The 14,855-nt window shown below is 37.5% G+C and overlaps 1 protein-coding gene across 6 annotated transcripts in view; it reads right to left on the bottom strand.

The window, feature by feature from the left end:
• The window catches only part of sorcs1 (sortilin-related VPS10 domain containing receptor 1), a 664,251-nt gene that overhangs the window by 155,575 nt on the left and 493,821 nt on the right, over window positions 1–14,855 (bottom strand). For all 6 annotated transcript variants that reach the window (XR_009816964.2, XR_009816965.2, XM_061977167.2 and 3 more), the window contains exon 12: window positions 8,481–8,557. Coding sequence is in view for 4 of the 6 variants with exons in the window: in XM_061977167.2 (XP_061833151.2) it covers window positions 8,481–8,557 (77 nt within the window). In the remaining 2 variants the exon portion in view is untranslated. The remainder of the gene's footprint in view (window positions 1–8,480; window positions 8,558–14,855) is intronic.

Here is a 14,855-nt window from a genome sequence, read left to right as displayed (position 1 = left end):
CCTTTTTGATTAACAGCAAAATGAGCAAATCCACGATCTTGAAATAGAAACGATTGCCAGAGCATTGTTCAAGTTTCATTCCGTTGTTACGACTTGACATGTGAAGTGACAAAAATAAGCACCTTTATATATTTTGTCTTTTTTGTACTCATGTTGAGAGAGTAGCTGAAAAAAAGCTTCCCCTACTTAAAAGACAGCAGTCACCACCAACTTCCAACTAAAGAAAAACATGTAGTAGCACACACACACACACACACACACACACACACACACTTACTCTTGTATTTCTTACCTTCTTGAGACCTGAGAAAAATGCCTACCTCTTTAGGACCACCCTTTCTAGATATAAAAATATTTATATTTACAACATTAATAATACATACAAACTATGCAAATATTAATAAAAAAGTAAGCTTTTATTTTTTTTTTTTTAATTTAAATTTTTTGTTTGTAATTGTTTTTTAATTGTCATTATTTACTTCAAGTTATTACAGTATGTCTCTATATACATATTTATTTGATTTCATATGATTAATTTTGGTCAAAGGAGGCACATTTCAATTTCTTACACACACACTTGTTATTTCATATGTTGACCAGAGGGGGAACACTTAAAACCAACACACAGTCAATTTTGGGACCACCCTTATTTTGATAGATTTCACCACCAGGGGTGCTAATGCGATCTTTATTTTTGGTTTTTGTAATGTGCTTAAGGCCGATAACAAACGAGTCACGGACCTCAGATGGCCCTTGTGCCACACTTTGGGCAACCCAGCTGTAGAAACTAACTGTTAATGGCCACTATAGTCTTAGTAGTGTAGTGTACTTGTTCATCCTATGGTTACATAGGGGACTTGGGTTGTCTTACGTCAGCACCGGAAGTCGTACAATCAGCTGTTCACCTGCCGGGTTTTTTCGGGGATGAATAGGGAAGTCCTTCTTTAGCTGCCGTCTTGTTTTATCATATATTGCTGCCTTTGCACCTGTCAATGTTTACTTTTAATATGCACATTAAATCAACAAAAAAATCCTGACTTTGGAGCAATGTTCACGGACTCTAGTATTTGGCTCTTTATTAGATGCAATGGGTTTTCCGTATTGGGACCATGATATCGACCCTAACTAGTTCACCGGTCCTCATATGGAAGGTACTTTTCCTTGTTGATGTCTCATGAAGGGTAGAAATACAAGAACACACACACACACACACACACACACACAAACACACACACACACACACACACACATTCTTGTATTTCTTACCTTCTTGAGACCTGAGAAAAATGCCTACCTCTTTAGGACCACCCTTTCTAGATATATAAAGATTTATATTTACAACATTCATAATACATAAAAACTATGCACATATAAAACAAGTAAGTGTTTAGTTTTTTTTTTTAATTTTAAATTTGTATTTTTTGTTTGTAATTGTTTTTTAATTTTCATTAGTTACTTCAAGTTATTACAGTATGTCTCTATATACATATTTATTTGATTGTATATGATTAATTTTGGCCAAAGGAGGCACATTTCAATTCCTTACACACTTGTTATTTCATATGTTCACCAGAGAGGGAACACTTAAAACCAACACACAGTACATTTTGGGACCACCCTTATTTTGATAGATTTCACCACCAGGGGTGCAAATGAGATCCTTTGGAGCAATGTTCACGGACTCTAGTATTTGGCTCTCTGTTAGATGCAATGGGTTGTCCGTATTGGGACCATGATATCGGTCCTAACTTGTTCACCGGTCCTCATATGGAAGGTACTTTTGCTTGTTGTTGTCTCAAGAACGGTAGAAATACAAGAACATACACGCACACACACACACACGCACACACACACACACACACACACACACACACACACACACACACACACACACACACACACACACATACACACATTCTCGTATTTCTTACCTTCTTGAGACCTGAGAAAAATGCCTACCTCTTTAGGACCACCCTTTCTAGATATATAAAGATTTGTATTTACAACATTAATAATACATACAAACAAAGCAAATACACATAAAAAAGTAAGCTTTTAGTTATTTTTTTAATTAAAATTGTTTGTTTGTAATTGTTTTTTAATTGTCATTATTTACTTCAAGTTATTACAGTATGTCTCTATATACATATTTATTTTATTTTATATGATTAATTTTGGCCAAATGAGGCACATTTCAATTTCTTACACACACTTGTTATTTCATATGTTCACCAGAGGGGGAACACTTTTAAAACCAACACACAGTCAATTTTGGGACCACCCTTATTTTGATAGATTTCACCACCAGGGGTGCAAATGAGATCCTTTGGAGCAATGTTCACGGACTCTAGTATTTGGCTCTCTAATAGATGCAATGGGTTTTCCGTATTAGGACCATGATATCTGTCCTAACTTGTTCACCGGTCCTCATATGGAAGGTACTTTTCCTTGTTGATGTCTCAAGAAGGGTAGAAATACAAGAACACACACACACACACACACACACACACACACACACACACACACACACACTCACACACACACACACACACACACTTACTCTTGTATTTCTTACCTTCTTGAGACCTGAGAAAAATGCCTACCTCTTTAGGACCACCCTTTCTAGATATATAAAAATGTGTATTTTCAACATTAATAATACATACAAACTATGCAAATATATATAAAAAAAGTAAGCTTTTAGTTATTTTTTTTAATTTAAATTTTTTGTTTGTAATTGTTTTTTAATTGTCATTATTTACTTCAAGTTATTACAGTATGTCTCTATATACATATTTATTTTATTTTATATGATTAATTTTGGCCAAATGAGGCACATTTCAATTTCTTACACACACTTGTTATTTCATATGTTCACCAGAGGGGGAACACTTTTAAAACCAACACACAGTCAATTTTGGGACCACCCTTATTTTGATAGATTTCACCACCAGGGGTGCAAATGAGATCCTTTGGAGCAATGTTCACGGACTCTAGTATTTGGCTCTCTAATAGATGCAATGGGTTTTCCGTATTAGGACCATGATATCGGTCCTAACTTGTTCACCGGTCCTCATATGGAAGGTACTTTTCCTTGTTGATGTCTCAAGAAGGGTAGAAATACAAGAACACACACACACACACACACACACACACTCACACACACACACACACACACTTACTCTTGTATTTCTTACCTTCTTGAGACCTGAGAAAAATGCCTACCTCTTTAGGACCACCCTTTCTAGATATATAAAAATGTGTATTTTCAACATTAATAATACATACAAACTATGCAAATATATATAAAAAAAGTAAGCTTTTAGTTATTTTTTTTAATTTAAATTTTTTGTTTGTAATTGTTTTTTAATTGTCATTATTTACTGCAAGTTATTACAGTATGTCTCTATATACATATTTATTTGATTTTATATGATTAATATTGGCCAAAGGAGGCACATTTCAATTTCTTACACACACTTGTTATTTCATATGTTCACCAGAGGGGGAACACTTTTAAAACCAACACACAGTCAATTTTGGGACCACCCTTATTTTGATAGATTTCACCACCAGGGGTGCAAATGAGATCCTTTGGAGCAATGTTCACGGACTCTAGTATTTGGCTCTCTATTAGATGCAATGGGTTTTCTGTATTAGGACCATGATATCGGTCCTAACTTGTTCACCGGTCCTCATATGGAAGGTGCTTTTCCTTGTTGATGTCTCAAGAAGGGTATAAATACAAGAACACACACACACACACACACACTCACACACACACACACACACACACACACACACACACACACACACACACACACACACACACACACACACACACACATATTCTTGTATTTCTTACCTTCTTGAGACCTGAGAAAATGCCTACCTCTTTAGGACCACCCTTTCTAGATATATAAAGATTTATATTTACAACATTCATAATACATACAAACTATGCACATATAAAAAAAGTAAGCGTTTAGTTTTTTAGTTTTTATTTTAAATTAAAAATTTTTGTGTGTAATTGTTTTTTAATTGTCATTATTTACTGCAAGTTATTACAGTATGTCTCTATATACATATTTATTTGATTTTATATGATTAATATTGGCCAAAGGGGGCACATTTCAATTTCTTACACACACTTGTTATTTCATATGTTGACCAGAGAGGGAACACTTAAAACCAACACACAGTCAATTTTGGGACCACCCTTATTTTGATGGATTTCACCACCAGGGGTGCTAATGAGATCTCTATTTTGGGTTTTTGTAATGTGCTTAAGGCCGATGACAAACGAGTCACGGACCACAGATGGCCCTTGTGCCACACTTTGGGCAACCCAGCTGTAGAAGCTAACTGTTAATGGCCACTATAGTCTTAGTAGTGTAGTGTATTTGTTCATCCTATGGTCACATAGGGGACGCGGGTTGTCTTACGTCAGCCCCGGAAGTCGTATAATCAGCTGTTCACCTGGCGGGTTTTTTCAGGGATGAATAGGGAAGTCCTTCTTTAGCTGTCGTCTTGTTTTATGTTTATCTTTAGCCTTTGCACCTGTCAATGTTTACTTTTAATATGCACATTAAATCAACAAAAAAATCCTGACTTTGGAGCAATGTTCACGGACTCTCGTATTTGCCTCTCTATTAGATGCAATGAATTATCCGTATCGGGACCATGATTTCGGTCCTAACTTGTTCACCGGTCCTCATATGGAAGGTACTTTTCCTTGTTGATGTCTCAAGAAGGGTAGAAATACAAGAACACACACACACACACACACACACACACACACACACACACACACACACACACACACACACACACACACACTTACTCTTGTATTTCTTACCTTCTTGAGACCTGAGAAAAATGCCTACCTCTTTAGGACCACCCTTTCTAGATATATAAATATTTATACTTACAACATTAATAATACATACAAACTATGCAAATATATATAAAAAAAAGTAAGCTTTTAGTTATTTTTTTTTTTATTAAATTTTTTGTTTGTAATTGTTTTTTAATTTTCATTATTTACTGCAAGTTATTACAGTATGTCTCTATATACATATTTATTTGATTTTATATGATTAATTTTGGCCAAAGGAGGCACATTTCAATTTCTTACACACACTTGTTATTTCATATGTTCACCAGAGGGGGAACACTTTTAAAACCAACACACAGTCAATTTTGGGACCACCCTTATTTTGATAGATTTCACCACCAGGGGTGCTAATGAGATCTCTATTTTCGTTTTTTGTAATGTGCTTAAGGCCGATGACAAACGAGTCACGGACCACAGATGGCCCCTGTGCCACACTTTGGGCAACCCAGCTGTATAATCTAACTGTTAATGTCCACTATAGTCTTAGTAGTGTAGTGTATTTGTTCATCCTATGGTCACATAGGGGACTTGGGTTGTCTTACGTCCGCACCGGAAGTCGTACAATCAGCTGTTCACCTGGCGTGTTTTTTCGGGGATGAATAGGGAAGTCCTTCTTTAGCTGCCGTCTTGTTTTATCTTTATCTTTAGCCTTTGCACCTGTCAATGTTTACTTTTAATATGCACATTAAATCAACAAAAAAATCCTGACTTTGGAGCAATGTTCACGGACTCTAGTATTTGGCTCTCTATTAGATGCAATTGTTTTCCGTATTGGGACCATGATATCAGTCCTATCTTGGTCACCGGTCCTCATATGGAAGGTACTTTTCCTTGTTGATGTCTCAAGAAGGGTAGAAATACAAGAACACACACAAACACACACACACACTGTACTTGAGTATATTTTTTTTTACTGAATACTAACTCAAGTCATTATTTAAAACAGTACTTTTTAGTTGATACAAATTACTTTAAAATTAACAGTAGTCTTAATTGAATTACATTTTTGGCTACTCTACCCACCTCTGATTATGAATAGAATGTTAGACATAGAATAGATAAAAAGAAAAATGCCTATTAGTAATACTTCACACCCATACCTCATCATCTCTCTTGTCTGCATATATTTCAGCTCTCCTGTCACTCATTCCCCTGCCAGTTTGTCTTCATTATTCGTATTGAGGTGTTTTTCCATGGCTTTTTCCTTTCCTTTTCACAATTGTGTACTTTTGCCGGATCTTGTTGTCATTTTTATTTTTTTAATTGCAGATAAACGTCTGACTTGATACCAAGAATCTGCTCGTGCAAATTGTGCACTGGACCTACTGGCCTCTTAATCATTTAAGACCACCCCCCACCAAATGATCAAAACATATGCCATACTTGCCAACCCTCCCGGATTTTCCGGGAGACTCCCGAAATTCAGCGCTTCTGCCGAAAACCTCCCGGGACAAATTTTCTCCAGGAAATCTCCCGAAATTCAGGCGGACCTGAGTGACGTGTCGACAGCCTGTTTTAACGTCCGCTTTCCCACAATATAAACAGCGTGCCTGCCCAATCACGTTATAACTGTAGAATGATCGAGGGCGAGTTCTTGGTTTCTTATGTGGGTTTATTGTTAGGCAGTTTCATTAACGTCCTCCCAGCGCGGTAACAACACACAACAACAGCAGTCACGTTTTCCTCTACCGTAAAGCAGTTTGTCTGCCGTAAACGGCAATGTTGTGACACTCTTAAACAGGACAATACTGCCATCTACTGTACATGCATATGTGACAATAACACTTAGGGCTTTTAGAGAGTACAGTGCACAACTGCGCACACAACAAGGAGACGAAGCAGAATGAATCATCAGAGAGGGTGTTTAGCATGGTTAGAACATTAGTGACAGAGAATAGAACAAGGATGGACAATTCAACCCTTAACTCAACAATGAGTAGATGAGTGTTATGTGTGTGTATATGTGTAAATAAATGAACACTGAAATTCAAGTATTTCTCTTATTTATATATATATATATATATATATATATATATATATATATATATATATATATATATATATATATATATATATATATATAAATAAGAGAAATACTTGAATTATATTATATATTTATTTCCTCCTCTCCCAGCTCGCCAGCCTCAATCTGAACCTTGGTATTTACCGTGATGACGGACTGGCAGTGTGTCGCGCCTCGCCAAGGAGCAGCGAGAATACCAAGAAGCGCATATGCCAAATTTTCAAAGAGAACGGCCTACTGATCACGATTGAAGCCAACAAGCAAACCGTCAACTTCCTTGACGTCACTTTCAACCTGAGAAATAACAGCTACCAACCATTCACGAAACCCAACACAACACTCCAATACGTGCACCATGACAGCAACCACCCACCCACCACCACGAAAAGAATACCTACCGGAATTAATAAAAGGCTATCGATGCTGTCATCTAGCAAAGCTGAATTTGACCAAGCAACCCCCCCGTACCAAAAAGCCCTTGATGAAAGCGGATACAATTTCACCCTCACCTATGAACCCACGCCAGGAAACCTACCGAAAAAGAACAGAAAACGAAACATCATCTGGTACAACCCCCCATACAGCAAAAACGTCTCAACTAACATTGGACACAAATTCCTCAATCTGATTGACAAACACTTTCCCAAAGACAACACCCTAAGAAAAGTATTCAACAAGAACAACATTAAATTGAGCTACAGCTGTATGAACAATATACGACAAATCATCTCAAACCACAACAAAACAATTGCAAATGAGCCGTCGGCCCCCGGACAGAGCGACTCCAAAACCAACAAAGGTTGCAACTGTCGAAAGAAACCTGATTGCCCTCTCAACGGGGGGTGCTTACAAACATCAGTTGTCTACCAATCTAAGGTAACACGCAAGGACATTAACACATCCGACACATATGTAGGATTAACTGAAGGAGAGTTCAAAACCAGATGGAACAATCACAAGGCTTCTTTCAGGAACCAAAACCTGCGGAATACCACAGAACTCAGCAAACACATTTGGGACCTCAAAGACAATAATGTTGAATATTCAATAACATGGCAAATTCTTGCATCCAGCACACCTTACAATAGTGGTAATAAAAGATGCAACCTATGCTTGAAAGAAAAACTGTTTATTATTTACCGTCCAGACCTGTCATCCCTCAACAAGCGCAGCGAAATTGTAACATCATGCCGCCACAGACGGAAACACCTCCTAGGTAACACATGAGCCAATCACCACGCCCCTACACCAGCCTGTACCCACCCACTCTGTGCCCTATATAATCCATGGTATGTGAATGCTCCCATTAAAATCTCCTGATGATTGAGGGAACCCCCCCCTCATGAAACAGGCCTGTAGAGATGAAATAGTCTTGTGATTTTTTCCCACACATACATATATATATATATATATATATATATATATATATATATATATATATATATATATATATATATATATATAAAATAAATAAATATATATATATATATATATATAGCTAGAATTCACTGAAAGTCAAGATAAAACATTCATGAAATGTTAGTGTAGTAATGCGCTTACCTGTCTCCATGTGTTGCCTGCATCCGAAGTGATGTACACGCTGATATTGCGGTTGGTGAGCTCGGAACCAAAGGACCCTTTAGAAAAAGACAAATCAAGTACTTTATGTACAGTATATTGTATATGCTTGCTTATGTAAACAGAAATCAAATGAACAACATATTTGACAAGGCAACAGTTGTATGTAAAATACAGAGGTTGCTATTTGATGCAACACAAACAAGGTTATTTATGTAACCCATTTGTGAGATTACATCTATTGTAGGGAAATCTTGTCCGACTAGAAGAAACTGAAAAGTACTTATAAAGCTGCAGATGGAAATTCACTTCATAATACCTTCTGAATGTTGCATTTGTCTTGCATTCAATAAACTGACTAACCATATATTTATCATACAAAACCCAAAACCAGTGAAGTTGGCACGTTGTGTTAATCGTAAATAAAAACAGATTACAATGATTTGCAAATCCTTTTCAACTTATATTCAATTGAATAGACTGCAAAGACAATATATTTATTGTTCGAACTGAGAAACTTGTTTTTGTTTTGCAAAGAATAATTAATTTATAATTTAATGGCAGCAACAAATTGCAAAAAAGTTGGCACAGGGGCATTTTTACCACTGTGTTACATGGCCTTTTCTTTTAACAACACTCAGTAAACGTTTGGGAACTGAGGAGACCAATTTTTGAATCTTTTAAGGTGGCATTCTTTCCCATTCTTGCTTGATGTACAGCTTAAGTTGTTCAACAGTACGGGGTCTCCGTTGTGGTATTTTACGCTTCATAATGCGCCACACATTTTCAATGACAGGCCAGTCTAGTACCCACACTCTTTTACTGTGAAGCCACGCTGTTGTAACACGTGGCTTGGCATTGTCTTGCTGAAATAAGCAGGGGCGTCCATTGTAACATTGCTTGGATGGCAACATAGGTTGCTCCAAAACCTGTATGTACCTTTCAGCATTAATGGTGCCTTCACAGACGTGTAAGTTACCCATGCCTTGGGCACTAATACACCCCCCATACCATCACAGATGGCGGCTTTTGAACTTTGCACCTATAACAATCCGGATGGTTCTTTTCCTCTTTGTTCCAGAGGACACAACGTCCTCAGTTTCCAAAAACTATTTGAAATGTGGACTTGTCAGACCACAGAACACTTTTCCACTTTGCATCAGTCCATCTTAGATGAGGTCGGGCCCAAAGAAGCCAACGGCGTTTCTGGGTGTTGTTGATAAATGGCTTTTGCTTTGCATAGTAGAGTTTTAACTTGCACTTACAGATGTAGTGACAAACTGTAGTTACTGACAGTGGTTTTCTGAAGTGTTCCTGGGCTCATGTGGTGATATCCTTTACACACTGATGTCGCTTTTTGATGCAGTACCGCCTGAGGGATCGAAGGTCCGTAATATCATCGCTTACGTGAAGTGATTTCTCAAGATTCTCTGAACCTTTTGATGATATTACGGACTGTAGATGGTGGAATCCCTAAATTCCTTGCAATAGCACATTATAAAATATTGTTCTTAAACTGTTGGACAATTTGCTCACGCATTTGTTCACAAAGTGGTGACACTCGCCCCATCCTTGTTTGTGAATGAATGAGCATTTCATACCCAATCATGGCACCCACCCGTTCCCAATTAGCCTGTTCACCTGTGGGATGTTCCAAATAAGTGTTTGATGAGCATTCCTCAACTTTATCAGTCTTGTTTGCTTCTTGTGCAGCTTTTTTTAAACATGTTGGAGGCATCAAACTCCAAATGAGCTAATATTTGCAAAAAATAACAGAGATTTCCAGTTCGAACATTAAGTATCTAGTCTTTGCAGTCTATTCAATTGAATATAAGTTGAAAAGGATTTGCAAATCATTGTATTCTGTTTTTATTTACCATTTACACAACGTGCCAACTTCACTGGTTTTGGGTTTTGCATATTTCACAAAATAAATGTGCTGTAATATTGTATTGTATCATGTTCACGCCCGTGTCTGATTTAATTAAGTCAGTATTCATACCAATTAATTGACTAAAACATGGTCCGCTGCTTTAAAGCATGCATGCATTTAGGTAGACATACTTCTTTTAACCATGTCATGTACCTTGACTCAAAAGCATTCAACCCTGTTGTAAATTATATGACTTTCTAAAATGTACACACTTTTAATAGATAAGCATTGATTAATTATGAGGTGGCGACTTGTCCAGGGTGTACCCCGCCTGAATTCAGCTGGGATTGGCTCCAGCCACCCCCGCCACCCCGAGAAGGACAAGCAGTAGAAAATGGATGGATTCAATTATTTTAGTTTGGTTTATTGTAAACTTTTGAAGTTTTAATTGTTGCAAATAAATAGAATTGACAATCACATTACATATCCTTTATAGTTGCAATATAGTTTCAATAGTTTCAAGTTTATTCACAATACCATATTACAATTACAAACCCCGTTTCCATGAGTTGGGAAATTGTGTTAGATGTAAATATAAACGGAATACAATGATTTGCAAATCATTTTCAACCCATATTCAGTTGAATATGCTACAAAGACAATATATTTAATGTTCAAACTGATAAACATTTTTTTTTTGGCAAATAATCATTAACTTTAGAATTTGATGCCAGCGACACGTGACAAAGAAGTTGGGAAAGGTGGCAATAAATACTGATAAAGTTGAGGAATGCTCATCAAACACTTATTTGGAACATCCCACAGGTGAACAGGCTATGGGGAACAGGTGGGTGCCATGATTGGGTATAAAAGTAGATTCTGCGAAATGCTCAGTCATTCACAAACAAGGATGGGGCGAGGGTCACCACTTTGTCAACAAATGCGTGAGCAAATTGTTGAACAGTTTAAGAAAAACATTTCTCAACCAGCTATTGCAAGGAATTTAGGGATTTCACCATCTACGGTCCATTATATCATCAAAGGGTTCAGAGAATCTGGAAAAATCACTGCACGTAAGCAGCTAAGCCTGTGACCTTCGATCCCTCAGGCTGTACTGCATCAACAAGCCACATCAGTGTGTAAAGGATATCACCACATGGGCTCAGGAACACTTCAGAAACCCCCTGTCAGTATCTACAGTTGGTCGCTACATCTGTAAGTGCAAGTTAAAACTCTCCTATGCAAGGCGAAAACCGTTTATCAACAACACCCAGAAACGCCGTCGGCTTCGCTGGGCCTGAGCTCATTTAAGATGAACTGATACAAAGTGGAAAAGTGTTCTGTAGTCTGACGAGTCCACATTTCAAATTTTTGGAAACTGTGGACGTCATGTCCTCCGGACCAAAGAGGAAAAGAACCATCCAGACTGTTATAGGTGCATAGTTGAAAAGCCAGCATCTGTGATGGTATGGGGGTGTATTAGTGCCCAAGACATGGGTAACTTACACATCTGTGAAGGCACCATTAATGCTGAAAGGTACATACAGGTTTTGGCGCAACATATGTTGCCATCCAAGCAACGTTACCATGGACGCCCCTGCTTATTTCAGCAAGACAATGCCAAGCCACGTTTTACATCAACGTGGCTTCATAGTAAAAGAGTGCGGGTACTAGACTGGCCTGCCTGTAGTCCGAGCCTGTCTCCCATTGAAAATGTGTGGTGCATTATGAAGCCTAAAATACCACAACGGAGACCCCCGGACTGTTGAACAACTTAAGCTGTACATCAAGCAAGAATGGGAAAGAATTCCACCTGAGAAGCTTAAAAAATGTGTCTCCTCAGTTCCCAAACGTTTAGTGAGTGTTGTTAAAAGGAAAGGCCATGTAACACAGTGGTGAACATGCCCTTTCCCAACTACGTTGGCACGTGTTGCAGCCATGAAATTCTAAGTTAATTATTATTTGAAAAAAAAATAAAGTTTATGAGTTTGAACATCAAATATGTTGTCTTTGTAGTGCATTCAATTGAATATGGGTTGAAAAGGATTTGCAAATCATTGTATTCCGTTTATATTTACATCTAACACAATTTCCCAACTCATATGGAAACGGGGTTTGTAGTTAAAGCACCTTTTAACTATCATTTTTAATCCATTTTGTATCCTTTTTATGATGTTGCCTCTGTTGTTTTAACTAAATTGTTGTTTTACTTCACCTTTGTTTTGTACAGCGCTTTATAAAAAAGAAATGTACTTACTTACTAAAACAGAACACGTGTCAATATGAACACGTACCAAATAACTATAGTTGCATTTTACTTACACATACACATTCCTAAGGCAAGAGTGAAAATAGCCAGTAACAAATGTGTCCGCATTATTTTAACTTACTGCTCACTGCGGGGTCGTTCTCTCGGGATGCAGAACGGACAACTCCGGACAAAGCGTGAAGGTAGGACTAAGATTTGTTGTCATAAATCCTACACATTACAAAAAGACAGGAACCAAACAAAAGGAAAGCGTGCCGTTCGCACGAGAAGCTAAAGAACCAAAACTTAGCACTGGAATCATGAACTCGAAGCCAAGAAACAAGAAATCAACCTACGTGTTGCATACTGCAAACAATGACGCCGGGCCGACTGACTGGCAAAGGCAAGCTTAAATAATGCCTCTGATTAGTGCTCGGGTAGCAGGTGAGCGGGCGAACACTAATCAGAGACAGGTGGAAATAATAAGTAAACATGGTGCACAAAAACAAGAACTAAGGGAGTCAAAAATATAACAGAACATAACAAAAACATGATCCGGACCACGGATCATGACACTTACCGCGTCCTGAGCTTAACTTTTCTTTCTTTAGTTTATTTCGAACATGAACACACTTACATCATAATACATCACACAATTTCATATCATCATATATCAGGGGGTTTCTGAAGTGTTCCTGAGCCCATGTGGTGATATCCTTTACACACTGATGTCGCTTGTTGATGCAGTACAGCCTGAGGGATCGAAGGTCACGGGCTTAGCTGCTTACGTGCAGTGATTTTTCCAGATTCTCTGAACCCTTTGATGATATTACGGAGCGTAGATGGTGAAATCCCTAAATTCCTTGCAATAGCTGGTTGAGAAATGTTTTTCTTAAACTGTTCAACAATTTGCTCACGCATTTGTTGACAAAGTGGTGACCCTCGCCCCATCCTTGTTTGTGAATGACTGAGCATTTCGCAGAATCTACTTTTATACCCAATCATGGCACCCACCTGTTCCCAAAGAAGTAGGAAGAAGCAAAGCTCATTTAATCCTACCCCTTTCCCACTTCAAAGCGTTTACAAATATATAGAATCATTTACTTTTTATGTAATAAAGTAACATCTATGAATTAGTATACAACAGTTTTGTAATATGTAATTAATTAATTCAGTCATTATTAACATACTGAGATGAAGAATATCTTATTTTCAATAAGGTTGGAAGTATTTCTCATAATTCTTCTTCTTTGTACTCTGTAAGCACTATTATTTTGTACAACCTCTTAAACTGGATCATATCAGTACAATTTTTAACTTCTTTACTTAATCCATTCCATAATTTAATTCCACATACTGATATGCTAAAAGTTCTAAGTGTTGTACGTGCATATAAATGTTTTAAATTATTTTTTCGTTTTAAATTATTTTTTCCTCTAAGGTTATATTTCTCCTCTTTAGTTGAGAAGAATTGATGTACATTCTTTGGTAGCAGGTTATAGTTTGCTTTGTACATCATTTTAGCTGTTTGCAATTTTACCAAATCACCAAACTTTAATATTTTTGACATATAAATAAAGTGTTTGTATGTTCTCTATATCCAACATTATGTATTATTCTAACTGATCTTTTTTGTAACACGTTTAGCGAATGTAACGCACATTTGTAGTTATTTCCCCATATTTCTGCACAATAACTCAGATATGGTAACACTAGCTAGCAGTAGAGAATATGAAGTGATTTTTGGCCCAGGCCGTATTTTGCTTTATTCATTATTGAAATGTTTTTTGCCACCTTATGTTGTATGTTTTGTATATGAGATTTCCAGTTCATTTGATCTGGTTTCTTTAGGGACGGCGTGGCGCAGTGGAAGAGTGGCCGTGCGCGACCCGAGGGTCCCTGGTTCAATCCCCACCTAGTACCAACCTCGTCATGTCCGTTGTGTCCTGAGCAAGACACTTCACCCTTGCTCCTGATGGGTGCTGGTTAGCGCCTTGCATGGCAGCTCCCTCCATCAGTGTGTGAATGTGTGTGTGAATGGGTAAATGTGGAAGTAGTGTCAAAGCGCTTTGAGTACCTTGAAGGTAGAAAAGCGCTATACGAGTACAACCCATTTATCATTTCTTTTACCCTTTCTATGTCTACTCCGTCTATTTGTATTAGTGTACGATGCTCTTTTCTATTATTACCAAATAGCATTATTTTAGTCTTACTGAGATTCAAAGATAGTCTGTTT

Source organism: Nerophis lumbriciformis, linkage group LG16 (assembly GCF_033978685.3).
Source record: "Nerophis lumbriciformis linkage group LG16, RoL_Nlum_v2.1, whole genome shotgun sequence".
NCBI classification, from domain to species: Eukaryota; Metazoa; Chordata; class Actinopteri; order Syngnathiformes; family Syngnathidae; genus Nerophis; species Nerophis lumbriciformis.
Note: the sequence above shows the minus strand (reverse complement) of the source record. Positions and strands in the feature narration are given on the sequence as shown.